The following is a 27,896-nucleotide window of genomic DNA, read 5'->3' on the forward strand; positions in this document are numbered from 1 at the left end:
TTTGATAATACAAATAGCCTACTATAAGGGCATTCTGGAAGATTGCTGTTTAAGGCAGATCTTGAATTTCAGTCTTTACCCAAAGTCGCTGTGTTATTAGAAGTGCTTTTTTACAGTGTAAGAAGAACAGAGGGCCTGAAATTAAATTTGGTGAAAAGGAAGTGAGAGAAGAGGCTCCACGGCTCTTCCCATATTAGTTGGCATGACTAGACTAGGTCAGCCGTCTAAGGCGGCATTCTTTTGAGCCTGAACTCCCTGCTGACCTTAATTAATCTTCGGAACTGACTGAGAAGGCTGAGATGGGCTATACCGAACAGAGCCCGGCACCTATATCCGAGTGGAATGCAACTGGGAACTGGCAATGGCAACGTGCAACGTGCAACTTGCAACGCGACTGTGAAGCCAATGTTGATTAATGTGGCCGCGTGACTGGGCGGTATTTTCCTATTTTTCCCAGTTGTTGTTCGGGAAATGAGTTGCACGAGGCGTGCTATCAACTAATTGCGCCGCATTGTTGCGATGGACGAGATACCTAAAGGTGCATATCTGGAGAAAAGTTGAAATTCCAATGCAATTGCAATTGCCACAGAGAACTTCCGCATGGCAGACGCTGAAAGGCGAATCTCAATGCAAATACTATACTTGTATCTTTCACCAGTTTGAGGGTCCATCGCTGACTTTGACTCAAACTCGGACTCCGAGTGCTCCGACTCCTTCTACGGATTGTGACTGTGACAAACGTCCCGGGGGTGCAATATATTCTACAGACTGTAATGAAAGTGTGAATGAAATGCTCCATGGCCCCCTGTTCGCTGCAGTACTCCTTTCACCAGCACAAAAACGGATGTAGAAAGTTCAAATAGAATTTAACCCCAAGCGCATATTTATACCCATGTTTCCCACACCTCGCCGCCGCCTTCGCACTTTCAGCGTAAAACAAATAGCAAATGAGACAAGTGTGTGCGGGTGGGTTAAGTGTGCGGTGCCGGGGAATCCCCCCGTTTCACCATATTAAACCCTTCCTTGGCTTGCTGAAAATGACCCAAGGTAAGAGGAGATTTCCTCGGTGGCTTTGCATGCAGGTGAAAAGCGGATTCGGCTTGCCAGCCACCTTTACTATATACGAGTATACTCATTTTTTGTGTGTGTCTGCCCGGGGCCAGATGCGAAAGTTCAGCTGGATGATATGTCAATGATATACCAGGAAGTTAGGGAAAGTTGTGCCATTGCTGCAGCTTAAATTCGCTTCAAGTGAGAGGTGATCACTTACCAAAGCTTGTTGAAAGCCGCTTCTGGAAAATTTAAACAAAAAAACCTTATTTATAACTTTACGGACTAATCTCTTACGGTAGCACATGCAGTTTTTATTTTGTATAATTGGTCGAGAGAATGGGGAAAAGTCGTCAATAAAATGTATTTCTTAAATGCATTACATTATTTACCTTATCGTAGAAAAGGTATACATTGTTGAAAAGTATGTAACAGGCAGAAGGAAGCGTTTCCGACCATATAAAGTATATATATTCTTGATCAGGATCAATAGTCGAGTCGATCTGGCCATGTCCGTCTGTCCGTCCGTCTGTCTGTCCGTCTGTCCGTCTGTCCGTCTGTCCGTCTGTCTGTCTGTCCGTCCGTATGAACGCTGAGATCTCAGGAACTACAAAAGCTAGAAAGTTTAGATTGGGCATACAGACTCCAGAGACATAGACGCAGCGCAAGTTTGTCGATTCATGTTGCCACGCCCACTCTAACGCCCACAAACCGCCCAATACTGCCACGCCCACACTTTTGAAAAATGTTTTGATATTTTTTCATTTTTGTATTGGTTTTGTAAATTTCTATCAATTTGCCAAAAACCGTTTTGCCACGCCCACTCTAACGCCCACAAACCGCCCAAAGCTGCCACGCCCACACTTTTGAAAAATGTTTAGATATTTTTTCATTTTTGTATTAGTCGTCTAAATTTCTATGATTTAAATTTTGACTTAACAACTCTTTACTAGTGTATATAGTATCACTATATTTCTTTTTTATTTATATTTTAAAATTTTGGTATGAAAAATACAAGTTTTTTAAATGAATTAATATCCTCTACGATACATGTAGCCAGCCGAATATGAAAGTTCCCAGACAATTTGCCGAATTCCCATTTTCCATGTCTTCTCGGCTAAGCGCCTTCATGTTAATTAATTTTCCTGTCCAACTTTTCAATTCCAAAACGCGGTTGTCCACATCCTAGTCACTTTGAGTTCAGCCCCGCCCTCTACGAATGACAGATCACCGAAACCACTTGAGCCATATAAAGCCTGTCAGCTGAACTCAACCAGAACTCAGTTCAACTCAAGCCGAAACCGTAACACAAACCCAAAGAAACTATAACAATAAAGACCGGAAATTAAAGTGTGAAAGCGGCAGGCAGGAAGTTGCCTTGATTGCAAGTTTAGAAGTGAGAGGGTGAATAAGTTTATGTATCCCAACTGGTATCTCGCATCTGACAAATAGAAAAGTTTACAAATGCATTTCAACTGCCGGCTCAGAAACATAGGGTTTCGGTTGAACTGAAGTAACGAGTGGTTTGAGTTGGCCGCCGTCCCTGATTGAATGTTAAACATTTAATTTAAACTTGTCCACAGGCAATCGCCCCACCCCACAGTCCTATGCAACTCAAGCAACCCAAGCAACCCACCGAGCAAAACCAGAGTCGATGTGAGATTCGGATTTGAGACGTAATTTATGCACGCACATCAATTCAAATGCATCTAATTTGGTAAACAGACCGAGGAGAGGGGGGGCTGGTTCGAAGGAGAGCGATTTGCACTGCAAGAAAAACTATTTATTTATTCAAACTATTCCGATTCCGCAGCTCAATACAAATGACATTGATTCTCAATACTACTGTTGTTTTACAACTACACAGTAAGAGACTGTACAATTTCTTTTAAAAAATTTATAATGATTTCAAAAATGATCACATTTGAAGATAATTTTCTCAGTGCTCCGACAAAGTTTCAGTCACACCTGCCTGCCACTCGACAGACAATCGGCTTAAAATAGTTTTCATTTGTTTTCGGCGGCGAGTGCAACATGTGGCATTGGCAACGCCACTAAGTAGCCCCAGTCTGCATCATCAGCATCTGTTTAGGGAGTCATAAGAGTCAGCCCCTCCTCCTCCTCCTCCTCCTCCTCCAGAGCTCCTGAATCTCCGAGTCCCGAGTCCCGAACCACATCCATATCAGTAGTTCGTCTCGCCTCGCTTGGCTGCCGTACATGCAGCTCATTTAGTTGACATTTATTAACGTCACATAGCGCGCAATGTTTGACAATTAATTAGGCACTCTCCGATGCCGAAAGACGGGTCCTAAACAGCAGCTTCGAATGCATGTACAAATATGCAGATATAGATAGAGATACAGATACAGATACGAATGCCTGAACAGATATAGATACAAAGGAGGCATATGGGCAACTTGAACTTGAATTTCCATTTATTTCTAGTTCTGTTTGGGTCCCAAATTAGATCGGATTTAATTTATATGTAAGTGTTATTTTTCCACTACAGCTATGGTCGGGAATAATCGATTGGTTTGTATATAAGATAGAATGACTATTACTCTTGAAATTAAATAATTATCTAATGTTTTACAAATGTCAAAATAATTGTCTGATAATCTTGCCGAATAAAGCAAGATGTGATGTAGACCTTAAATTCATTTGATCCCAAACGCAAGCACACTGCAAGCTTCTCGTCATGGAAATCCTCCTTAGAGCGAATAATTTTAATCTGCTAATTCAACAATCATTCAATTTAAAACCCCCCTAAGAGACTCCACTTGAGTTCCTCCCTTTTTGGTCCTGTTCTTGCTCGCAAGGAATGCAAACCAACTGCCCCGAATCACAGCAATTTTCAAAGTAAACAGACAGAAATTTTTTCCTCTGAGTTATCCAGGCAGAGTGAGAAAAAGCGAACTTTTATTTATAAAACACTCGAAACGAGAAAAAATGTCCAAACTGTTTTTCGGGCATATTGACGCAAGGATTTCCCAGGCCGGCAAAGATGGGGGAAAAATAAAAAACTATGAAAAGCAATGCAATGTGAAGAGATCAAACAGTCGGCTGAAAGTCCTACGCTTGGGCCAAAGTTTGTTTCGCTTTTTCCTTTTTGGCAAATGTCACATGAAAAATGCGTTTGCTGTTTGCCAAAAATGCCGGCACTTTGCATGGCTCACCCTCACTCTCGGAAAATCAGTCGGAAAAGCACTACCCCCAGGACATTCTATTCTTCAGCTCCTCAGTTGAGCCAAAAGGATGGTGGTGTTGGTCTTCTTGCACGAAATTTCCATTTAATGTGTTTGCCCAAAGTATTAAAAGGCAAATGGCGATTGAGTATCGGAAAGTAGTAAAGCAAAGTTGGGAGCGCAGCTCTGGGGTGTCCGTAAACATAGCTCTGGAGTTGCACTCCTTGCAGAGACAGGGAGAAAATTCGTATCAATCTGATTAAAAGTTGCTAAAAATAATTTCTTTATATGTAAATTGATAGACCATTCCATTTTTATAGTCTCAGATCAGTTAAGCTAGCATGTGAGTTGCTCGAAATTCTACAATTGAAATAGAAAGAGCCTGACCCATCTCACCATGAACCATTCTCGAATTGCCGACCAATTCAGGAGGTATTTTTCCCAGTGCAGAGGCAAACTCCCCGACTGACTGCTGAGTGATTGCCATGATAAGTGGCCCATTATGATGCCAGTTTGCACAGCGAGATTGCTCTGCGCTCCATTGGAGTTGGCCATAGTCACAGCATCGACCATCGACCACCGACCATCGGCCATCGGCATCCACCTCCTTCTTCGACTCGGCTTTAATGCATATCAGAGTGGGCAAACTTTTGGCCAAAAAGTGCGTCATTGTACGTCCGCTTCTCGTTGTCTTTCGGCCAGATCCCGCTCCTCCGGTCCAAGTCCTCCATCAAGCGACTCCTGGTGCTCCAGTGTTCCTTTTGCAACGTCTGTTGACAAAAGACATTTAATTTTCCCGCCGCCTGGCGTCGTCGGTCGTCTTTAGCCTCCTGTGCGTGGAGGGCGAGTATCTGTATCTGAACTGGGGCCATGCAATAAAGTTGGTCGTCGTCGTGGTTTCTTTTCAGCTCTTTTTCGAATGGCCCTCGTCGCGTCTTTCCTTTTGCTCCATTTTTGTCTCCGCCGGCTAGCGAAAACTTTGATAAGTGAAATTTATTGTGGGTGCTTTGTGTGTCCACTATGATGGTTACACAGAAAAACATTCAAAGGTTCTAGAAATGAATTGGTTAAGTGTATTAAAAGAGATGAGACAAACTGTTCTTGGATTCAGAATTATCTTTTAAAGCAATAGAGGTCAATTAAAATTTGAAAAATAATTTATGTGACTCTGACCAAACTTTTCCTTTTTTTTTCCGTGTACCCCCACTGGAGACCGAAGAATGTCCAACTGATGGCGCTCTTAATGTTTTACGGCATTCAGTTGATGTCTATTATTTGCAGCATAAATCAGCAGAGCAATAACTGCAGGGGGATCCTCCAGCGATCTGGTTAGCGATCCTATGCAATCATTCGCACTACCAGCATTCCTCAACCCATGACCAACATCCTGTATAGCTATTTAAATAGCCTCCGGCTGACATCAACCCCCGATGGAAACTCATTAATTTACGTAAAATCCACTTAACTTCTTTCCCGTACGCAATAAATTCCACAACTTTGCGCCTCATCAAACGAAATGAATGCCGAAATTTACCACGCGACAAAGTCAGACAATAGAATAGATAGAAATCTACATGAAGTAGACGCCACGTCGCCGCTGAATTTCGGAACATGTGGTGTTATGATGAGGATTGGGACCTTCAAACCACTGAGCCACCGAACCACCACCCACAACGCACCCGGCAGTCGCCCACCCCGTGAAACTTGGCAGAGCCACCCCAAATCCTCGGACTTCGGTAGTCCGAAAAAGGGTGCATTGATATGCGTAAGCGAAGCGATTTTTCCAGCTTCGCCTGCTTTGTGGGGGAATTCCCCCGGAAGATCGAAGGACCGGAAGAATTACGTGCCGGCAGAGCTGTGCAGAGCGGAGAACTCATGCCAATGCATTGCCATCATTTCAGGCAATTGTCAAACAAAACGCCGGCTGGCTGGGTGGTGGGTGGATAAATTAGATTTTTACTTGCGCACAATTGCATAAAGCCCCAGGCCCAAAAGCCCGACAATCTAATCCTCAGAGGACCTAGTCGTAAATATTCATTGCATACGGCCGGGCGTTTGAGCTTAAAGTTCTATCACTCACCTCCAACCCAAGCCCCCCGTTCCCCCCAAAGCACCTTCCCTTCCACATTGTTCTTTGGTTTTTTTTCAAGGTCTTTGCCAAATTTTGGGGCGGCAGCAATTTCATTTTCGAACCACCCACCCAACGTCCTTGGCGTGCGCTACCCCCCAAAAAATGTTGGGGGTTGGACTTTTCCGGGTGTCGAGGGTGTCGAACTATAAATTGTACCTTTTGTTGCAGTTTTTGCCTGAATATCTTCAAGATTCGGGGGAAACTCCGTGGATCTCCGGGCTGGCAACCCTCAACGTGCGATGTCTTTAATAAATGTTTGGATGTTTCGTTGCGAGATTAAGTGGATTCCGTTTATGGCATGAGTAATGATGGATGCATAATGCGCACGTATGTGACAGGTGTGGGGTGTGGAAACGCTGTAGTGGCTGCGGTTTGCTGCGGTAAATGGGTGGATAGAGTACCGCGTTTCGGAAATATAATATATTTATCTCTGACGAAAATGGATATTTTTGTTTGACAAATATTTTTGCTTGTCGCTAATTCTAAGTTATTATTATTGTTTTCTGTTTTAAGTAAAATCAAATCATAGATAAAAAAGTATTGGTTAGAAAATCATGTTATTGTAAATTTTGATCCAAATTCTTATAAAGTTTATTTTGTGATCGAGGAGTGGTGGTAGATTATTATATACGAACTTACAGAGTTTAAAATGGTTTTATTAAATACAAAAAAATTATCGTGACCTGCATAATATCCTCTATATTAAGTGGACTTACCCTTAAAGACTTATAATAACTGAATACTTTCTAGTGCGATCTTTCTAGTTTATAAAACAAAAACTTAATTCTCGTAAAATTGTTCCACTTTCAACTAAAATGTTACGCTTTTAAACAACCATGCATTATTTAAGAGTCTGTATACAATTTCACATATTAAATAATCAGTTGGTCAGACATGGAAGTTTCCGCGACTGTCTTAAATTACTTATTTAAATACGTAGTTTTACACCTGTGGATCCTGATTGTGCTCCTGCTCCTGCACAGAGATCTGAGCAGTTGGGATGGACTGATGGGACCGCTTTCTCATCCGGGATTGGGTGAAAATGGAACTGCCTCCTATTTAAGTGTTCCATCTTCGGAAATCCATGCATATAAGCAGGGTTGGCGGTATTACTTATATAACGCTTGGTTGGCTGAAAGAATTCCACTACGGCGTTCTTTGCCAGACTTACGAGATCCCCGCTGCCTGGAGCTGGAATACGATGAGGATTCTGATGAGATGAAACCAGCCAGTATTATTTTGATATTCCGAAACGAGCAGCTGGTAGTTCTGCTGAGAACATTACACAGTTTGATGGAGAGAACTCCAAAGCACCTTTTTAACGAGCTTATTCTGGTGAACGATCACAGTGATACGGACTTTTGGAAAGAGGAACTATCACTCTTCTCCTTCGACAACTATGTGCACATGTATATTCATCCAAAAGCGCGGATTCTTCACCTGCCTGAACAGGTGGGCTTAATCAAGGCACGCATTTTGGCCTCCTACGAAGCCAAGGCCGAGAACTTGGTGTTCGTGGATGCACAAGTGGAGTTTACAAATGGCTGGTTACCTCCACTACTGGATACCATTGCGGAGCAGAGTCTCACCCTGGCCACTCCTATTTTGGACAATCTGGACGAGCAGACTTTGGCCTACCAGCGATCTATAGAAAGGCGAGGAATTTACGATTGGAGTTTAACTCGTCGGGAAGTTCCTTTGTCCAGAGAGAGGAGGTCGTTCCTTCCAAGACCCTACGAGGTTGCTGCCGTAAGGACTTCCGTCTTTGCCATTCGAGCTCTCTGGTTTCAGGACCTCTCGAAATTCGACAAAGAGCTCCGGGGCTTTGGAGCTGCTGAGCTGGTGCTCAGCTTCAAAGTGTGGTGTACTGGTGGGCGAATAGTTCAAGTTCCCTGCTCCCGAGTTGGACACTTGCAGCCCAAGGACCAGGACTACCTAAAGCGATATGGGGATCTCTACAAAATGGGTGACCAAGTATCAAGGGTATGTACAAATAAAAAAATAAATCAATGTCGAATTGTTATTAATATTTCATTTTCTCAGAACCTCAAACGAATTATAGAAGTGTGGGCTGGGGATCTAAAATCGGTTGTTTATAAATACCAGCCTCATCTCCTGAATATCTCAGAGGGCAATCTCCACGAACCGCGAAAACTATATCAGCAATACGAGTGCCAGTCCTTAAAAGTGTTTATAAATGACATTACGCCAGGTCTTAACCACGTTACGGCTCTTAATCGAACGGATTATGCTTCAGGACATGTAAAGTCCCTTGAATTTCCCAAGAAGTGTTTGACAATGAAGGCAAAAAGTCAGCATTTATTTCTGGAGCGCTGCAGTGCAAATAATACTCTTCAAAACTGGACATTAACCTATGTAAAGGATCTACGCGTAGCTGGAAATATTTGTGCAGAAGTGCAGCCCGATTTAAGGTTGGGTTACAATCTCTGCCACAGTTTAGGAGGCCGGCAAAGATGGCATTATGATTCGGTAAACAATCATCTAGTGAGCAATACAAAGTGTTTAGAATTCGCAGATGAGCTCAATATTTTTCTGAATTTTTGCAATGCAACGAACAGAAAGCAAAGATGGATTCTTGATAACATTAATCTAAGTGTAATGCAATCAGTACATACTTCAAGATAGATAGATTCTACCTTGTGAAAGCGGTAAGCTTCGCAGGCTTATAAGCTATATAACTCAGGATCTAATAGGTAGTGGTTTTAATAAAACTATAATTCTTGAACTTTAGTTGTATCTTTAACGGAATAAACATAAAGTACTCTTGTAAATTAAAAACTAGAATTGATCAAATAAAAATTTAAGAAATCCTTTCAGTTCAGTGGTTTACACTTAAGCAAACGTCCTTGCTGTGGTCTTTTAAGGCGTCCTGCTCTCCAGTGAACTTCCATCGTTGTTCCGTCACATTGGAATCGCAAGCACTTAAAATCAGGCCGACTTTATTGACATCGATTTCCAGACATTTGTTTCCGCTGCTGACAAATGAGCTGTGCAGGTAATTATAGTGCCAGGGATTTTTCGGCACTTTTTTAGAGCATTTCGTAGCCCGCACATTACTTTCATAGTCCACATCCAGGCACATGTTACCATGTTTCAGTTGACAACGAGACGTCAGAGTCCATTCCTCGGAATTAGTTGAGTTGCATTTCCTTATGACAGGAAGTCCTCCCTTGATGGATAAGCAAAAATGTGGCGCCACAAATGGCATTATTTTACCTATCGCATAGCTCGAAAGTCCGGCATGAAGATAGTAGTTCCTGATTTGTGGCGCCACTTGGCTTCTATACCATCCGAAGGACTTGCAATTCAGGCGACGTCGTAAATCTCGCTGCTTGTCCAGCGATTCTGCAGTAAGGTTTCTCAGCCTGGGATTGTATCGATAAAAGTGCAGCTTATATTCGTCGAACCAGACATCTACAACACGCTTGAAGTTCTGCAATTAATAAGAACCCCAAAAAAGAAAAGAATAAAATAAGAAAAAGTTATAGTTTAGTGATGGTAACCAACCTTTTGGACTTGTAAGCTCGGATTTCTGTTTGGTGTCATCTGGGCCTCAAGCTCATCGCTTTTATGGATAACTCCTACTCGTGAACAGGGAACGGCCAGGATGAGACCTCCACACTGCCACACCTTGAGGCTGAGTTCCAGGGCATCGCCCCCGTAATCCTGGAGTCCTTCATCCCATCCCCCAAGATGCCAGAACCACCTGCGATCAATGGCGAAAACAGGACCCTCCAGTTGGGCGGATGGGTATGGCTTGGGAAGGTTATTCCACGAGTGCTGATCCAGGGGCAGAGAAAAGTGGTCCAACTGCCAGTCGAATGCCATTTGCTTAGGTTCCACCAGCCTCTGGTAGCCAAACGTTTCTCTAGATATGGCATCTACAATGGGCTCAGTGACAGTCTGGTTGTTGGAGAGTATTGGTTCAAGTAGAGGAGGAAGCCAACCCTTTGTGACCTCCATGTGGCCATTGAGAAATACGAGAATATCTCCAGTGGCTATTTTAGCTCCAGTCAAACGACCATGAATAATTCCCTTCACAGTTTCCATTTCCAGCTGAGTAACTATGGGAAGTTTTTGATGAATGTGCTCGATAAGATCTGTATCGCCATGCCCATCATGAACCAGTACTATTTCTGTGAGTAGAGAGGGTGATGTTTGCGCAATAACGCTATAGATGGTTCTCAGCAGAGTGTGAGGATGCTCCTCTTGGATGGCTATTACTATGCTAACAGTAACCCTCTTTTCTGAACTATAGTTGATCTTGCGACATCTAAAAAAAGGATTTAGTATATGAAAATAAATTGGTTTACTTGCTGTACTTACTGTGGATCCCTATAGTCTTCTAGAGCTCGTTTCAGCGGAATTCTTTCAGAGAGCCAGGCATTGTATTGATATGTTTCGTTCTGTAGTGCGGCATCTACTAAATCCGTTTTTGTCATTTGCAAATGTGCTTCTTTTCCAAGTTCGCCAAGACTTTGAATTGAAAAGTATTCAAAGTCAACTATGGGATTTGATAAGTTATCTGTATACAAAAGCCATAAAAATACAGAAATTATACAATATGCCAAAATGAAGATCGCACAGCTACACGGTGTACCAAATAGTAATGGTTTCATTGTGATTAAAACCGGACTGAAGAAATTATTAAAAAAATGGTAAAAGGGTTTTGCTAATTCGGTTTGCATGGAACAAATTCATTCGATAGGGTATTTCCATATTTATTTGGGCACAATAAACATGCTATGTATCTTTAAGACAGTTTATTATCTGAAAATAAACAGATTGGTTATAACAACAAGAACTATGTGGACTAAAGTGAAATACAAATAAAACTTAATTAATTCATTTTTGTTTCAAAAAGCCAGTATATTATATTGACTTAAGACAGGATTTATTAAAGTCATTCGTCGCTAACTTTCAATGCAAAAAGTCTGAAACCCACTCCAATGGTCTTCGGAAATTTCAATATGCCCGAACATGATCTGCTCAATGAGCCACCGAATCGAAAACTTTCTCAGCGTATAAGATGGGATTACTGGTGTGGAAGACCGCTCTCGTCATGCTCTCAGTTGGCCAGCTTCAGTCTTGGCCAAAACGCTGCGCGGTTTAAGCCGAAAGTCTACTGTCCGTTCCGGAGGGCTGTGTTTGTTGCTGTGATACGATGTGCCTGGATATTTGGAGGCACAAGAAGAAGGTGTTGCCGCTGCTACTGCTGATGGCCATCGGCAGTATTATCTACTATCTATATACCCTGGAATTGGAGCGGGAGCTTGAAGAAGGCGCTGCTTCGACCACTTCTCGTTTGGAGCGTGACATTAGAGATCTGCAGGCGGTCTTCGAGTCGGAGGTCATTCCGGATCTGGGAGCTTTGGGTCGTCCGGCGCGGGGCAATTGGACTGAAGAGCAGTTGGAGGCCATCGACAAAAGTCAGCGGGAAACGGGTTACAATGCTTGGCTCTCCAAGCGCATCTCACCTGAGCGAACGCTCTACGACATGCGACATCGCAGGTGAGTGGCGAGAGTATTAGCTACGAGAGATTGCTGAGCGGCAATCGGCAGCTTTATAAGAGTGGGATCCGATTCAGTACTGCCGGTGCTTTAAAGACATTTCTCAGATAAACTCATCTCATTGCTGTTGATGTCCAGAAGAAGTCTAGTCAAATCTAACCCAATACTTTCCAATTAACTATCAGATACATTTTTAATTGAAATCGACACACCTTATATCTTGATATATTTCTAAAATATACAAAAAATATATATTTCCTTTCAGTGACATATTAAAAAATATCCGGATATAAAAACTTAAGCAAATATTATTTTTACACTCATTACTTTTTGCTCATAAAAATAGCCAAATCGTCATCACTCATTGTGATAAGACTCTCTGAAACGTGTGATCTTTCCACAGCTGCAAAAAGCTCAAGTACCCGCTGGAAAAGCTCCCGTCGGTCAGTGTGGTGATAACATATCACAATGAGGAGGCGAGCGTGCTGCTGCGAACGCTGAGCAGCTTGAGGAGCCGGACTCCGGTCCAGCTGCTTCGGGAGGTTATCCTGGTGGACGACGGGAGCACGCAGGTGGACGAGAAGCTCAACGACTTCATTAAGATCAAGTTCCTTAATATGGTGCAGCACCGCAGGATCACAACCCAGGTGGGTCTGATGCATGCCAGAGTCGTGGGCGCTGAACTGGCCCTGGCCGACGTCCTGGTCTTCCTTGACTGCCATGTGGAGGTGACCAAAGGCTGGCTGGAGCCACTCCTCGCTCCCATTTTGGAGGACAACAGGACCTGCACTACTCCAATCATAGACACCATTGACTTCGATACCTTCGCCTACAGAAGGGGCAAGCCGTCGAGGGGCTTCTTCAACTGGGAGTTCAATTATATTCAGCTTCCACTCCTCAAGGAGGAGGCCGTAGCCATGCCGGCACCGCATAAGAATCCCATAATGAATGGTGGTCTCTTTGCCATTGGACGTGAGTGGTTCTCGAAGCTTGGCGGCTACGACAAGAAATTGAAGATCTGGGGAGCCGAGCAGTTCGAGCTGAGCCTTAAGTTGTGGCTGTGCGGCGGACAGATCCTAGAAGTCCCCTGCTCAAGGATTGGCCACCTCTTTAGAGACGGAAAATTCCAAGTGCGCTATACCAACAAGGATAAAAATAGCGAGAGGAAACTTATTTCTAGGGTGAGTTCTTTTAAAGCCATATTTTCATTCAATAAATAGTTTGAATATAAATTAATCGTTTGTGTTTGAATACAATCTCCCTAGAACTACCGCCGAGTGGCTGAGATTTGGTTAGATGAATACAAGGACAAGCTATTTGCCAACATGCCACATTTAACAGTAATTCCGGTTGGCAATCTTGCCGAGCAACGAGACCTCAAGAAGCGCCTCCACTGCAAGCCTTTCAAGTGGTTCTTGGACAACCTCGCAGCGGATTTCCTGAACCTATATCCCATATTAGATCCCGCAGAATACGCCTCTGGAGTATTACAAAGTGTATCATCACCGAAACTGTGTCTGGATCGCAAAGAACCTCGGAATGGTCAACCCAAACTGGGTCCTTGCAGTTCGGACCACGTATTCCCCAGTCCGGAGCAGTATTGGAGCCTAACCAATCGTAGGGAGTTGCGATCCGGATTCTACTGCTTGGAGGTGCGCAATCAAGGAGTGAATGTTCATATATACCAATGCCATGGCCAGAGTGGAAACCAGTTCTGGTCCTTCGACTCCAAGACCCATCAGGTGGTCTCCGGCCAACAGCAAAACTTAAGGCATTGCCTGGAGGCGCAGCCGGAATCAAATTCGGTTACTTCGAGTGTCTGTGATCTGAAAAACCATAGGCAAAGGTGGAAATTCGGATATCAGAATAAACAAAGACTCCAACATTTTTGGGATAATGTCAAGACGCAGTAGGAGAAATTTAAGGCATTGTCAAAAGCTTTGTCTAAAACTGCCGAATTTCATTTGTAAATATAAATTAGCCGTAGGTCTACCTAGGCAACTTAATTTAGGTTTTAAATTTGTTATTTAGGAAAGAGTAACTGTATTATTTAACAATATTTGTTTAAATATAACGTAAAGACCGCTTAAGTTGTATGCACCTTAAGTTATGGTAATCAATTAATCAATTAATGTAGTCTTATTTTCGAGTAACATCCTTTCGTTTTCAAAGTTCAAGTTACGCGGCACTCCGAAAACTCTAGTTACATATGCAAAGTAGTACATATTATAAATGGTCATTATGTAGTTCGTATGAAAGCATATTAAATGCAAAGAGACCGGCAAGTGCATCTGAAATGAATCCGGAAAAAATAATGAAATGAAGTAATCAATAAATTAACTCAGCATAAAAACCCACATCAATTACTGGATAGTAAGAACGATCCAGAAAATACTTGTGGTGTTCTAGGGATTGATTAAATGTTGATCCCAAATGCAAGTCCGCATCGAAAGGCAGGAATCGATGTCCCTGCAACTCATCCCGACTATCCCCGGCTATCACATTGACATTAGTGAGACATCGACCCAGTTCCTGAGTGAAATCATTGCCTTTCGCCTCCGAACTGCAAATACTTTCGTTGGTCAGGGCTGCTAGTGCAAATCGCTTAAGAGCAGCTCCACTGAAGACAATCCCGGAACCTTCTAGCATGTACACCTAGAAATAAAATTAAAATATATAAGCCAGTCATTTAAAGTGCCGCTTATATTAGCATTATATCCTTAGTCAGAAAAATAATTGATGAAAAGCAAGTATTGATTATTCCATAATTGATTTTTAAAATTGGAAAACAAACTCACCAGACCATTGGGTGCTCGCATTTTGCATCCGAAGTAAATAAGTTCATTGGGACTATATGTCTTCAGCATGTGACGAAGATTGTCCACGACTACAAAGCTGAAAAGGCCATTAATATCACTCAAAGCATTCCGATAACTTCTTCATTCGCCATCATTACTTATCGTCATTGCAGTAGAGGAACCAGTCCCCCTGATGGAAGTGATACTTGTAGACGTACTCCAGATAGGCCCTCATTCGGTGCCACCGGTCATTCATATGCATAAACACCGCTGGCTCCAGGTAGTGGTCACTGTAATCGCTGACGAAGAGATAGTGATCGCAGTGCCTGACCCAAGTCCGATGGGTGTGAATTGCTACCTGTGTGTGGCGATATTCATATGTGGATATGATGCAAAAGATCCTAGGGGGTGGTGGACCAGAGCGTTCGACGACTTCTTCAGGTTTCAAGTTCCCAGGAAGGCGCAACGTAACCGTATAGAATATAGTGCCCAGGATAAGCAAATAAATTGCATTCTTTCCGGCGAGGAAGAGGCGCCGTGTACTAAACAGTCGTGGCATATCTAAACGATTACTGGAATCGGCGGTTTGGGTGGTGGAACTATTGGCGTTGGGTGGTCCGTCGACAATTTAATTACATTGAGTGCTTTTGTCGGTCCGCGCTGCCTCTGGTTTCTCTTTGCCCGCCGCATACAAATTGCCTTTTTCAATTAGAATTATTAACCCACCTGACGACTCGGGCATCGAAGACGCCTTGCCATCGTCTTTCATTGATGATAATGGCTTTCAAGTTGATGCAAAACTTTGCAGTTGAAAGTGAAGGGGCGAATGGCTCGGAAGATCCGGAAGGGTTTGGTCAGTTCATAAAGTGTTGCGTAAACTAAACTAACTTAAAGTGGAGTATCGATTACTGGGTGCCAACATCTGGCGCTCATGTTTCCTGTTTTTAACAAACTTCGTGGAATCCGAAACTAAAGCTCATTCCGTGATTCAAACACGTTTCTAGATTTGCATAGATACTCGAATCTATTTTTAGACATCCCAAAATAACACGACAAAGTCACATATATTTGGAAAATATTATTCAATCGCCTACCTCTTTTGTTGCAAAACAAAAGGCCCACAAACGTTTGTATGGATTTCGATAATCACATGTGAGCGCCTTGTACGGGTTTCATGTGAAACTGTCAAACAAAAAATAAGGAACCTGCGAGAGGTAAGCGATATTCCGCTTATGTGGGATATTAATGTCTCAGTTTACGTGCTCAAGTTTCCAGATGAGCTAAGTTTTCATCTAACAGGCAATAGGCCTACACATGATAAAGGTTACAGGAAGCAGGGAAAAGTGCAATATTGCATTCATGTGAATATCTCCTTTCCCTCAGACATGATGTAACAATGACACTTTGCAGTTGGGCAGAGAAAAAGAAACCGAAAATCGAAGAGAAACGGAAGTAATTTTGCACAGACAAAGGGCATTGGGAAAATGAGACTCCAGGCCAGACGACAGATTCATTGATGAACACGTTTATCCTCCCCCTTTTTCCCACATGTGAGATGAGTTATGTGATGTACATGATATGTGGGTTACTTTGGATTGCATGGATTTACTAGGAAGTAACCTCATGTGTAACCAGGGCCCTCTGCCTTTCAGTAATTGAAACATCAGGAAGGAAGTTCGTCGACAGCTGCCAGAGGTGAGTCCTTTATTACGGCCTTTTACGGTCAATGGAGCTTGGGACGGGGACGGGGGTGCCAAAGGACTTTACTCGATAAACAAAATAGTAGTAATCGTACATTTCTGGCGGATATTTTACCAGAAAACTAATGGCGCGGCTGGATATGGGAACTGATTTCTGAAAAGATGATAAGGCGAAGTATTACATAGAACTTTATTACTCTTAGTAATAGATTACCTCTGTTCTTTTGTGATAAGTTAAGTTACGCAGCCAGGGTATAGTATCATAGCCATCTTGGAACTGGTTATCCATTTCTACGGGTATGAATGTCTCGTTCTCAAATTCGTCCCGACTTTCTGCTACCGTAACGTTAGCAAAACTCATGCACCGATGTATATCCAAATCCTCAGCATACCCCTCCCAATGAGTGCAATCCTTGTTCTCAGGATCCTTCGACGCCTCCGTATATCGTCTTAAGGCCTCTCTACTTATCACATACCCACTACGATAGTAGACAAAGGGCTAGAGGCCGCAATAAAACATATTTGCACAAATAGTGCCAAATATTGAAATATTCTGTTTATCAGTCCAAATTAAACTTACCTCATGTGTAACAATATTCTCGAGCTCGTAGCCAAAATATATCGGTTGACTGGGTTGATATTTCCTTTTGTCTATCATATGTCGGAGATTCTCCACAACTACAAAGCTGAAATAGGAAAACACTAGACTTCAGTCGAAAATTTCCTTTGTGCCAACTAAGAATTCTCATTCTTCATTCACGTCGCGAAATCGTGCATGTCAATAAAATCCATCACTGATCAGCTTTGCATACAAAGCCGCAATGCAAATATGTACGAGTGTTGTATGGCCGAATTGGTCGATGTGAGTCTTATGGATATTCAAAAAAATTGAGTACGGGTAGAGCGACAAGCAAACAATTGCCATTTAGAAAAACCGTGTCAACAACATGGCAAGATCCGTTTTTGAATGGATCGTGGACACGCAAAGCAAACAAAGTCCAAGTTCAAGCCGCAAATGTGCGACGCAAACAACGATGGCTAAAATCTCCGAAAAAAACAAAAAATAACGAAAATAAACGTACAAAATCATAAACACTTCGTTAAATATTTGCCAAACAACCAGACAAAGATACAAGTAATTGTAGATAATGTCGATGAGGTAAGGTGCCATATACTTGGATTTGGGAGGTAGAATGGTGAAGAGCCCCGATCACAATGTTTCAATTTCGCATTGTTTTCCCATCAGTCGATTTCTTATAATTAATTACGTAGATAAAACAGATGAAGCCGTCGTTGGAAATAGTATTCTATGACCAATGCAGAGCCGGCCAATAAAACTACCAACTTTAATGGCTCTTGCTACAAACATAAACTTTTAATTGTCAGTCAACGACCACACAAAGTAAACGCCAAGTCAGGTTATCAACTTATTTTAGAGACGATTAAGCAGTGTATAAATATTCCCAAGTCTAATCCCAATCCTAATTCAATTGATTTTGTAATATTCTACGGCTGGTGTTGACATCACATCCAATAAATTTCCAATTATGTATGACGGCATAAATTAGGAAAACACTATTTCAATCGACAGCTCTGCGGCACACTTAATTGACCTCTTGGCACGCATTTTAACCAATATTAAAAAACTCTTGATAATGCGCTCTAATCAATAACATTTACGACCGGGCATATTGAAACTTCTAGCATTTATATTACCATTAAGTTGGCATTTGAATGTAAACAGGGATTAATTGAATTGCATTTGAAAAGTGCGCAAAATATCAAAATAAATTGATAGCGCCAATTGCAAATATATTTAAGCTAATCAATGCCAGTGAAACGGAATGACACATGACGGAATGACCTGTCTATAAATGTCTAGTTTGTAGAGTGCATTTTATTTTCATAAATTAGAATTGAATGGGGAATACATTGGGATAGGGTTGCGATCACTCGCTCTGAATAGAAATTCGTTTGTGAGTTATCAGCATAATCTGAGGCAAACTATGCTAATGGCATTCCGCACCGTGAATGAAAATCCATGGGAAAATATTCTTTTTCAACTTCGAACTGAAATTTGTACCAATTATGAAGGCAAACCTCCCCGGAGAGCAATCAAGCGACATATACACAGAGGAAAATGGGGAACCGGGGCTGGGGAAGTGCATTGTGTCCCCTACAAAAGACAGATAAACTACCGCCCATAGATACTCGCACTTCCTTGGCACATTTTTCCATCCCCAGCTCCTCAAGATAAAGGAAACGCTCCGTGGGCTAAACCACAAAAGGAAGCCGAGGAAAAATCGATCAACAATGGAGTGAATGGAACGGAACCGACTGCAAAACGGGATGTAGACCTTAACGCAAACGGGAACATCCAGCAAACAACAATCGAAACCCAAACTCAAACTCGAGCACAAACAAATACTGCCGAAGGCTGACTGATAACTTTATCAATGAAAGAAGTCAAAATATGTTGAGTGAGGCGGCCACCGAACTCAACGCTCATAAAAATAAACAACAAGAATGAATAAGGAGCCACGGAAAAAAATAACATTGTATAAGATTGTATGAAATGTGAAAATTCATAGGTTGTCTGTAATTTAGTTGGCAACTTAAATCGTCCTTTAATCCAAAATATAGATAACGTATGTGCAATTATGTGCCCTTTCAAAGCAGAAAATCAAATTGTTGTTAAGAGCATAGGCAATAGTTAATATTTCGGACTAAGAAACTACATTTGATGACAAATGTTATAATGGTATATTCTTAATAAGTGGAACGGCCAAATCTTTTTCGGTGTAGTGGCAGAGTGGAAGTTGAGCGCTTAGAATATCATATCAATATTCCAGCGATAAAAGAAAACCATAATAGAGCTCTTCAGCAATTTATGACTGCGTCGAACGATTCAAATTATATTATGATCTGGTGAATATTACGGGGTCTTACCTAGAGGGCTCGACTCTGAGGAACCAATCGATTTTGTCGGCATAGGTCAGAGAGGCGTACATCAGCCCCTGATGGACCAAGGTCCACGTATGCGTGGAATTAATCACAGGCACATAGGGTTCCAATTCGCCATCGATATCCCCACTCACAAATAGCAAGACATTGCAGTGTTTTCCCCAGGTGCGTTTCACGTATTTGGAAGTGTTGGGGTCATGATAACTATAGGGTATCATGCAGAGAATCCTGATTTCTTCGTACAGGGGATCCACAGTGTGCTTGTTACTTAGTTTTGCAGGTGTCCTATCAACTTCGCCCGAATTAATATAGAGAGTGAAAGCCAAAAACAGAATTAAAGCCACGAAGAGGCCATGATAAACGCGTCTAGGTGAAGTCATGACTTTAAACTGACTATTATAAAAGTTTGATCACACACATGGGAAAAGTCAATTTTAGATAAGACAGTTATCAGTCTGAAGAAAGAATTTAACCCACTTAGTTTTCGGGGGTCGATGTGCACTCATGCTTCGTATTTAACAGCGGACGGAAGCTATTGAGCTATTTTGTTTACGGTTAAGTGATTTTTAGCTTCTGCCAAGTAGGAAGATACATTCTCTGGCTAAGCAGTTCCTATAATTAAACAATGATTCGTTTATTTTAGTGCGCAAAAAATGAACTTCATTATTTGGTCGTTTTAATTTTTGGCGAAAAAAATAATCTTGATTTTGTGGTCGTTTTAATTATACTTAATGAAACAGAATCGGTAATTGGTTTCACGATTGCATCTACAATTTGAACAGTTAATTAGAATATTTATTTAGTCCGCAAAGTGTTAACTCGATTCGCTGGGCCAATTAAACATAATTACACGATTCGCTGGCCACTGGGAGAAACATTTTTGATAAGATTAGCGAGCTTTGATTGCATTTTAGTAATCCAATCACGGAAGGGGGCAATTGTTTGGTTAGCGGTGCAGATAACTAAGTAACCATGGTTACCTATCAAATAATCATACAATTTGGCAAGTAAGCCGATGACTGTTGGATCAATGCTATTAAAGTAATGCTATTTGAATAACACTTAGCACTACAAATGTGCGCAATTAATGAGTAAGAGGAAAAGGGGCTATAAAATGTAAATTGATGTCCGGGTCGTCATCTCTGGATTTGAGTGCATTTCCGTTGAAAGCAGATGGGTACCAAAATAAAAGAAGATCCAACAACCTGCTGCTTCCAGTCTCCTGCAGGCCAAACAAACATTAAGTTACAAAATAAAATCTTTGGCCCATAAAATTAAACCGCAGCCAAATACGCAGAACAGACAAAGACGGGAAAAAAACAAATTGCTGGGAGGTGGAGGTGGAAGGGAAAACAGGCTAATCTCATGGCGCGAGCTTATCGGGAAAACAAACCTGCAGCAACCTACTTTATATGTATCTGTATCTTTGTCTGCATCTCCATCTGCATCTGCAACCGCTGTGGCTGGCTGCTGCGAGCTCCCAATCCGCGTCCCAATCCCATTTTTACACGGAGAAAAATCTTTAAAATAGTACAAATGATACTTAATTAAATTGTATGAATTGTTTGTATTTATTTCTTATAAGATAACACTAATTCAATTTAAAGATAAATAAATAAACGTAAATGAAATGTAAATACTACCTAAAAATATTTTGGGGAAAACTAAATAGCGTGTATATGAAATACTTCCAATAATATTCTTTTTTTTTGATAGTAAAACATTTCTGATTATGTGCTGTAAATGATAAGTAAGCACAAGTTATTTAGGTTTCTAGCGAAGTTAGTTCTCCGTAAGTTTCTGCACTAGTTTTTCACAGTGCCTTTTCAATCCCATTCCGAGTCCCAAATCCAATCCGATCCGATCCCCCACTGCTGCACTTTGATGTTCCTTTGATGGGAGCGCCCAAGATAGGAACAGTTAGCGCATCGCAGTTAACTCGTTCGGCGGAGTTTTCCTGTTGGGTTTTTATGAGCTGGGTTCAGGTCTGGAGTATCTAGCAGAGCGCCCATAACTTTAAATCGGACAACTTTTATTTGCATTTTTATTTGTTTTTCTTTTAGTCAAGCTTCTCGGAACGCTCCAACTTTTTATATATTTTCATGAAGATAGAATTTAATTTAGCTTTTGTTTGGCAACGCAATCGAGGTAAATATTTCACTTGAATTAAGCATAAAAGTTGAAACGCCTGCACTTTTCTGCTGCCAATATACAAATTTGAAGTGCACAGATTGTTAAACTCGTATTGCAGGGTTTTTGGAGCGTAGAACGTTTGTCAGTTACTAATTCGCATTCCATGCTTGACCCAATCTCGCACTCAAAGCCGAGCCCAAATCAATTTATTGTTATTCTTTTATGGAATTTCAATCAGAAAATTCTTTAATTTTGTCGAACGGAAAATTTATTTTCAGCTAGGTGGATTTTAGTATTCCGTATCTGTGTGCAAAGATACAGCATTCAAATTAATATCTTTTTGTGGTCCGCCGCAAACCAGGCAAGCAGAACTCTAGTGTAGATTATTTATCTAAGAAAGCTCTTAATTTTTCGCTATTTAACCCGCGTGGCAAAGCTTTTACTACACTTCACCATATCTACATATATGCAAAACATTCTGAGCAAATATTTTCCCAACCGCCGCAATTTCACTTGCCACTTACAAAGGCAAACACATCAAATGGCAAAATCTTCGCCTTGGCAGAGAAGTTGTTGCTAATATTTATTACTATTGTTTGCGTGCATTTTTTATCTTTTCTATGTTTTTTTTTTTTTCAGACCTTTCATTCACCTTTAAGTTGGGGTAATATCCAAGCAAATGGCGCAGCTTCAGTTCAAAATGTTTGCCCAAAGTCTAAAAGAAAAGATAAATAAATCGCGGCTGAACTTAACGCATGGCATTATAAAAAGGCTCAACAACTGACACGAGTGTTAAACAAATTTGAGGCACTGTGTGGCTCTTAATAAGAATTTCGGCAAAGCATAAATAAACATTTCATGGAGATCTGAAAAAAGTTGACTTAAATCGCCGGTAATCACCCTTGAAAAGTTAAATACTTTAAATAAATTTTTGGTTTTAGGTCAGCGGGCTTAAATGAATATTTAAATATTGACTCAATACCATTTACACAGCCTTTGTAGTTTTTTGTAATATTTGCTCTACTCGAGGCTAAAATCGATTTAAATGCCGTGGCATGTTTGTGTAATATGTATTTTATTTGAACAAGCAGCGCTGACCCCATAAAAATATTTATAGAAATGTGTAGATGTCCACAATTGGTGACCGTTTTCCTAGAGACAGCGGGCTTGCCAATTTCAATTTCAATTTTGGCTTTTGTTTTGGTTTTCGGTTTTAGCCGCCTGCACCATAAAGTGGGTCAGATATTGCGTATGACGTTGCTTTTTACCCAGCGGCTGTTGGCCAACCGGTTTCGCTTTCAAACATCGGCGGCGACTCGTCTGAGTTGGGAGTTAGTCGATTGGAGCCACAATGGTATGGGTATGGGTACGGGTATGGATATGGTTATCTTCCAGCTTCCACTTCCAGCTTAAAAAATGTAGCTTCGGCTTGGCCCACGATTTTGGCGCTTTATTGAAAATTCAGTTGGCCAAGACGACGTGTGTTGTGCGGGGCCGTAAACGTGGACTAATGTGCATTTTATTAATAAATTGTCCGCTTCATTAGGTTGTACCCTCTGCCCCAGCAACCTGCAACTTTCACCGATCCGAAAGATGCATCCGATGGATGGGCTTTTAATAAATTGCCCTTTGGTTGTGCTTTCGGATTCGGATTCAGCTTCCCATTCGAATTTGCATTTCGAGCTAATTATGTTGTTTATGCTGCATAATATTTTGATGTGCCGTGTGCGATCTACACATGTTTTCGTGGCAGCAGCCGTTAAACCCGGCAATGCAAATGCAAATCGAAAAATAAAACTCAAAACAAAAATAAAATTGGACAAGCTGTCTGGAGCCAAGGTGAAAGCATAGACAAATTGCCACATTTTGCAGGCCGGCAACTGGCGAATTTAGCTTCATAACCGATTGCTCTTTAACCCATTAGCCAGGCAATTAGCGGGGCTAACATAAAAACCGATACTAAAACTCATTAGCAACAATTTCAAGTATGCACTGGAACTGTTTGCTTTATGCCCGGTAATGGCAGTGATGAAATTATATGGCCTGCTGTAATACTGTAATATAAGTAGCTGAACTACGAACAATTGAATAATCCAGAATGGTTCTCCTAACCAGCAAAGCCAATACTTTTGGCTGTCTTTGTAGCCCGAAAGCTTTGACTGTTGTCGGTTGTACGTGAGGGGATTGTTTAAACAACTGACCACGCGCTTATTGGAATTTTTTGGCATTGTTTTGAACGGCGCCCAAATTCAACTAATGAAACAATTTGCACACATTGTGGCGTTCTGACAAATTGGTGGGCGTGTTTCGGCCAGGTTTCGCTTATTTCTACAGTCCAAGCGGCCGGCCGACAATAAAATCCATAGATCATTCCAGCCCTTGTGAAAACGGTCGCTGGCTAAGATATTCATAGGTTCTAGACATGAGGCTAAGTTAGTTAGGCGTCTCTCATCGGGGAATATGTCATAAGCTGTCAAATAAACAAAGAGCGATCGTAAATCTCGACTGCATTTGCAATTAATAATTATTGCTTTGCATAAGCGGCTTTCAGGCGAAGTCTGTTTTCTGTTTCAATGCTCCAACCAATATGCAAATGCCACCGCAAGAGGTTCTTCCCCAGAACTTGCCCCATTTCATTGATCACCGATCACTGGTCACGGACCTGTGATCACCGATCACGGATTGCGAGGCACTGGTCGTGAGATAAATAACTTTAATGGCACTCGCATAAATGCAATTTATTCGCACCCTCACATGTGGATTTCTAGTTGGTTGTCGGTGATTTGTTTACCCATTCAAATGGGCATAATAATAATGAAGCACGGAAGCGGACTGCAACTGCAAGTGCATTGCAAGTGCAACTGCAACCGGCAATCTATAAATACAACAGTAACAATAACGATAATAATAATAATGATAAATAAAAATCACATGGCGGTAAAGAGCGACAAATCCATTGCACAGTGAGATTAATTTCCATAGAATTCATTCCATTTGTTAATGCCGATAGCGGGTTGTTCAGATTGCAGATAGCGTGGTGATACTAACTTAGTTGCAGTAGTGTTTTCCAGCTCAGCTGTTGGAATGCGGGACCGTGTAGCGTAGAATAAAAATAAAATGGAAATAAATCTAAAAAACCTCCTACTCTTAAAGATAGAGCAATAGATCCCAAGACCTACCGCAATTCGTATTGCCTTCGGAAGCGGCCACGTTTTCCTGCACGGGGTTAACTGGGAGTCACGTCCACCGACTTAGCATCGATGCTAGGAAAACACTGCTTGAGATCATTTATTATGTCTATTGTCTCTGGCAGCGATTTGCATACCTATACATGGACTTACTAGCTTATCAATGCGAAATTACAATTGCACAAATGCATTGAGCACACTGCAGCACCGACAGTCGAGTAAGCTATCACGTCCTTAGCTCAATGTCAAATCGAACTGTCTCTATCTGTCTATCTATCTATCTATCTATCCATCTATCTACGACAACTATCTCAATCTGCCGGGTTGTTGATGTTGTGCTCCGGCATCCGAAGCTGGAAGCTGGAAGCTATTTTTAAAGCTCAGTGGAGCGGGGAGTAGTCACCGCCTGGCGAAAGGATTTGTATTTCATCTGTTCCTGGCGTCAATCAAATCAGTTGCTGCAGCATCAATGAATCAATTTGAATGCCAACTGATTGATGGCAAAATAATAATCAAAGGAGCTGGCAGATGGAGAGCTCCATGCCATGCAGCTGGCTTTAAAAGAGCGCTTGTTCTTTAGGGAATAATTAAAGCAATGATTATTTAAATTGTTAGGTGTATAATTTATTAATATTTAGTTTGTGGCCTACTTAAGTCTAGTAACAATTTGCATCTTTGCGTTTCCATAAGTACTGGATACGAAATCATTAAGTACAATGTGGCGTAACTATCTAGCTAACACATTTAGTAGCGAGTAGTATGTTTAGTAACGTCTTTTTGATAATCACAGCGCTTAGTTTAATTACATATGGGTATGTCTTTCCAGCATGAACATGAAAATATCACAGAGCTCAGTTGCGTGGTGGCTAGGTATCCGCATCCGGTATTGGCTCTACCTCTGCCTTTGCCTTTACTTTTAGCTTCACCCTTGCCTTTACCGCTTGATATCGTCTTTCACCTGGCTGTCTTTCGACTTCGATTTCTTTTTCTCGTCGACGGTTTTGTACGAGCTGCCGAATACCTCCGCATAACTGGGCACAATTGGCATCATCACAAAGTTTGGCTTAATCGCCTCGCACGTGGGCGAAGTTGCCAGTGTTGCAGATGTTGCTGTTGCTGCTGCTGCTGCTGCTGCTGTTGCTGCTGCTGTTGCTGTTGCTGCTGCGTGAGTGGCTGCTGCTGTTGTTGCTGGGAGCAGCGGCATGGTGGCCTCACAAAACGAAGGTGGCTGCGGTGCCCGCTGATTCTCGAGTGCGGCTGGAGGTGCTGATGTTGCAGCTCCTGGATGCAGCAGCTCCTGGCTGCTCCTCTCTTGCTTGTTGAACACATTAAACACACTTGGGTAGACAATCAGGCAGGACGACTGCGGGGATTTTTGGAGCAGCTTCAGAGCCGCCTCATAGCTGGGCAATCCAGATACCAGGGTGTATTCCGGCACCGGATCCTCCACATCCGGATGCAGTTTCAACGCCTCTATGTCCACAATGGTGCACTGCGTCGAGCCATTTGCATTGTTGCGATCTGCAAAACAAAGAACAATAATTGTTTATTAGTATTTGCCTTCGTTGGAGTGGAGTTGACTGGGCGAGATTATTGAAGACCTCGACCCAGTTGCAATATTACAATTGCTTCTGCCCGCATTTGCTTTGCCCTATTTGCTGGCTTTCATTGCCATTAACTTTTGAAAATATTTTCTCTTCGCTGCATTCTTTTCCATAATTGCCTTGGCACCGCTTTCGAATTAAACACGAGGTAGACGAATTTCTCTGAAATTTTTGCCGCACTTTTCTGCCATTTCGTTGGCGATGTGCTAATTTTTTCCCAAGGTTTCGTCACTTTTTAGGCCGCATCACGAACTATAGAAAATTGGTGTTTGTTCTTGAACCTGACGACAGTTAACGAAATACCTTGCTTTTACGACCCCAAAAAAATGGATTGACGTAATAAAGCGAATCATTAGAGATGTGGAAGCACTTAAGACGGAATAAGATACGAAAAGATTTCCACTCCTAATGGAGTATATTTCCCTGATGACGGTTGAAGTCGGGTCACCTAATTTCAACAATAAAATCGTTTATAATAGCCTGGAATTTTTACTTGTTTATGTGGCTTGAATTGCGACTGTTTTTGTTTTTTTTTGGCAGTACTGGCTAATCAAAACAGGCACTCGATAAGATTTTAATCTCTATAAACAACTATATATGAATGCCCTATGTATAATTCCCATTTCCAATGCGGAATACTTACAATTGCGTTTCCAGGTGCGGAACTGATGGTACAGGAAGCAGGAGCAGATGCAGAAGACCATCGAGATGAGGATCAGGGTGAAGACGATGCCGATCCACACCTCGTTCATGAATTTATCGTACTCCAACTGCTGCTGCAGCTGATCCACACTGCTGCTGTCCAGAATCACCCGGTTGGCCAGATCGAAATCCATGATCTCCTCGCTGGTGGAATTCCTCGGATGGCTGACTTCGTTGAGCTGGTGCTGATGTTTCAGTTGGATGGAGCTGAGGATCTGCTGGCCAATCTGTTTCAGGAAATCACTGCTGGAAATGGCATCCAATGTGGTGATGGTCGGCGTGGAGGCTTCGGGAGTACTTCTCCCGCTGTTCAGAATCTTCTGAGCTGCGGCACCGGCGTAATGATCGAAATGCAAATCGTGCGAGAGTTCGTAGTTTAATGCGCGCGGCAATCCCTCCATGGTTTACTTTTATATCGGTCGACTGGCGGGTGTAATCTCTATCTGTATCTATATCTCAGCTCGGCACACTTTCACTGCTGCGCTATCGGTATCGGTATTTGTATCTGTATCTCGTGGATCGTTCTTAATCTCCGCTTTCTTTTAACGAACGCACACGTCCGTCGACGTCTGAGTCTACACACAAACTGATTTGAGCGGCCGATCGTCGAGCGGTCAAGCCGAGCCAGCTCCCCGAGTTCAACTCCATTCCACTCAAGAGAGAACCGAACTGAACCGAGTCGAGTCGATCCGATCTGGAGTGTAAATCTACGAAATCTACCTGGCCAAGATCTCGATCACTGCTCTCTCCTTGCTCATTTGCCGCTCGGATACGCATCGCTGAGAACGTTCTCTCGCCGCGAAACGATCTTGTATCTTGTAATGCCCATTCCCATTCCCATTCCCATTCCCATTCCGATTCCGATTCCCGGAGCGCATCTTTTGTGCTCCCACAGAAAGAGACAATGCC

At 42.1% G+C, this 27,896-nt stretch overlaps 6 protein-coding genes across 8 annotated transcripts; 2 read left to right on the forward strand and 4 right to left on the reverse strand.

Moving 5' to 3' along the window:
• Positions 1–7,255: 7,255 nt before the first annotated feature.
• On the forward strand, positions 7,256–9,130 carry LOC120449836 (putative polypeptide N-acetylgalactosaminyltransferase 12). Its single transcript, XM_044006113.1, has 2 exons — positions 7,256–8,349; positions 8,410–9,130. The coding sequence occupies exons 1-2, from the start codon at positions 7,261–7,263 to the stop codon at positions 9,010–9,012; spliced, it is 1,692 nt and encodes a 563-aa protein (XP_043862048.1). The 5' UTR covers positions 7,256–7,260; the 3' UTR covers positions 9,013–9,130.
• On the reverse strand, positions 9,075–11,007 carry LOC120449835 (putative polypeptide N-acetylgalactosaminyltransferase 11). 2 transcript variants are annotated; one of them, XM_039632484.2, is made up of 4 exons: positions 10,949–11,004; positions 10,714–10,891; positions 9,895–10,660; positions 9,075–9,820 (listed from the first exon to the last, which is right to left on the reverse strand). In XM_039632484.2, the coding sequence occupies exons 2-4, from the start codon at positions 10,827–10,829 to the stop codon at positions 9,206–9,208; spliced, it is 1,497 nt and encodes a 498-aa protein (XP_039488418.2). In that variant the 5' UTR covers positions 10,830–10,891; positions 10,949–11,004; the 3' UTR covers positions 9,075–9,205. The 2 variants fall into 2 exon arrangements, with proteins under 2 accessions (XP_039488418.2, XP_043862049.1); XM_044006114.1 differs by having other exon boundaries at positions 10,714–11,007.
• Positions 11,008–11,486: 479 nt separating this feature from the next.
• LOC120449851 (polypeptide N-acetylgalactosaminyltransferase 8) lies at positions 11,487–13,843 on the forward strand. The gene is made up of 3 exons (XM_039632510.2): positions 11,487–11,898; positions 12,302–13,079; positions 13,164–13,843. Exons 1-3 carry the CDS (start codon positions 11,552–11,554, stop codon positions 13,809–13,811), a joined length of 1,773 nt encoding a protein of 590 aa, XP_039488444.2. The 5' UTR covers positions 11,487–11,551; the 3' UTR covers positions 13,812–13,843.
• A 144-nt stretch (positions 13,844–13,987) lies between these two features.
• Positions 13,988–15,284, reverse strand: LOC120449852 (glycoprotein-N-acetylgalactosamine 3-beta-galactosyltransferase 1). 2 transcript variants are annotated; one of them, XM_044006111.1, is made up of 5 exons: positions 15,055–15,207; positions 14,855–14,995; positions 14,697–14,793; positions 14,257–14,553; positions 13,988–14,189 (listed from the first exon to the last, which is right to left on the reverse strand). In XM_044006111.1, exons 1-5 carry the CDS (start codon positions 15,072–15,074, stop codon positions 14,019–14,021), a joined length of 726 nt encoding a protein of 241 aa, XP_043862046.1. In that variant the 5' UTR covers positions 15,075–15,207; the 3' UTR covers positions 13,988–14,018. The 2 variants fall into 2 exon arrangements, with proteins under 2 accessions (XP_043862046.1, XP_039488445.2); XM_039632511.2 differs by having other exon boundaries at positions 14,855–15,284.
• A 1,119-nt stretch (positions 15,285–16,403) lies between these two features.
• LOC120447797 (glycoprotein-N-acetylgalactosamine 3-beta-galactosyltransferase 1) lies at positions 16,404–19,740 on the reverse strand. Its single transcript, XM_039629358.2, has 4 exons — positions 19,346–19,740; positions 16,977–17,082; positions 16,611–16,895; positions 16,404–16,550 (listed from the first exon to the last, which is right to left on the reverse strand). Exons 1-4 carry the CDS (start codon positions 19,738–19,740, stop codon positions 16,404–16,406), a joined length of 933 nt encoding a protein of 310 aa, XP_039485292.2.
• A 5,543-nt stretch (positions 19,741–25,283) lies between these two features.
• On the reverse strand, positions 25,284–27,595 carry LOC120448851 (protein commissureless 2). Its single transcript, XM_039631058.2, has 2 exons — positions 26,929–27,595; positions 25,284–26,202 (listed from the first exon to the last, which is right to left on the reverse strand). The coding sequence occupies exons 1-2, from the start codon at positions 27,386–27,388 to the stop codon at positions 25,616–25,618; spliced, it is 1,047 nt and encodes a 348-aa protein (XP_039486992.2). The 5' UTR covers positions 27,389–27,595; the 3' UTR covers positions 25,284–25,615.
• Between the last annotated feature and the right edge of the window lie 301 nt (positions 27,596–27,896).

The sequence above is a fragment of the Drosophila santomea genome, chromosome 3L, assembly GCF_016746245.2.
Source record: "Drosophila santomea strain STO CAGO 1482 chromosome 3L, Prin_Dsan_1.1, whole genome shotgun sequence".
In the NCBI taxonomy this organism is placed as follows: Eukaryota; Metazoa; Arthropoda; class Insecta; order Diptera; family Drosophilidae; genus Drosophila; species Drosophila santomea.

Excerpts from the sequence above, each read along its gene's own strand:
- LOC120449836 (XM_044006113.1), top strand. The coding sequence starts at position 7,261 with ATGGAAGTTTCCGCGACTGTCTTAAATTACTTATTTAAATACGTAGTT. Across the intron at positions 8,350-8,409 it reads TGGGTGACCAAGTATCAAGG|AACCTCAAACGAATTATAGA; the intron begins GTATGTACAAAT and ends TCATTTTCTCAG.
- LOC120449835 (XM_044006114.1), bottom strand. The coding sequence starts at position 11,006 with ATGAAACCATTACTATTTGGTACACCGTGTAGCTGTGCGATCTTCATT. Across the intron at positions 10,661-10,713 it reads GAAGACTATAGGGATCCACA|ATGTCGCAAGATCAACTATA; the intron begins GTAAGTACAGCA and ends TCCTTTTTTTAG. Across the intron at positions 9,821-9,894 it reads CGAGCTTACAAGTCCAAAAG|AACTTCAAGCGTGTTGTAGA; the intron begins GTTGGTTACCAT and ends TATTAATTGCAG.
- LOC120449851 (XM_039632510.2), top strand. The coding sequence starts at position 11,552 with ATGTGCCTGGATATTTGGAGGCACAAGAAGAAGGTGTTGCCGCTGCTA. Across the intron at positions 11,899-12,301 it reads TACGACATGCGACATCGCAG|CTGCAAAAAGCTCAAGTACC; the intron begins GTGAGTGGCGAG and ends ATCTTTCCACAG. Across the intron at positions 13,080-13,163 it reads AGAGGAAACTTATTTCTAGG|AACTACCGCCGAGTGGCTGA; the intron begins GTGAGTTCTTTT and ends CAATCTCCCTAG.
- LOC120449852 (XM_039632511.2), bottom strand. The coding sequence starts at position 15,255 with ATGCCACGACTGTTTAGTACACGGCGCCTCTTCCTCGCCGGAAAGAAT. Across the intron at positions 14,554-14,696 it reads TGCGAGCACCCAATGGTCTG|GTGTACATGCTAGAAGGTTC; the intron begins GTGAGTTTGTTT and ends TTTTATTTCTAG. Across the intron at positions 14,190-14,256 it reads CTTACTATCCAGTAATTGAT|ATGCACTTGCCGGTCTCTTT; the intron begins GTGGGTTTTTAT and ends GATTCATTTCAG.
- LOC120447797 (XM_039629358.2), bottom strand. The coding sequence starts at position 19,740 with ATGACTTCACCTAGACGCGTTTATCATGGCCTCTTCGTGGCTTTAATT. Across the intron at positions 17,083-19,345 it reads CTCAGAGTCGAGCCCTCTAG|CTTTGTAGTTGTGGAGAATC; the intron begins GTAAGACCCCGT and ends TTCCTATTTCAG. Across the intron at positions 16,896-16,976 it reads AGAATATTGTTACACATGAG|CCCTTTGTCTACTATCGTAG; the intron begins GTAAGTTTAATT and ends TGCGGCCTCTAG.
- LOC120448851 (XM_039631058.2), bottom strand. The coding sequence starts at position 27,388 with ATGGAGGGATTGCCGCGCGCATTAAACTACGAACTCTCGCACGATTTG. Across the intron at positions 26,203-26,928 it reads CCGCACCTGGAAACGCAATT|ATCGCAACAATGCAAATGGC; the intron begins GTAAGTATTCCG and ends TTTGTTTTGCAG.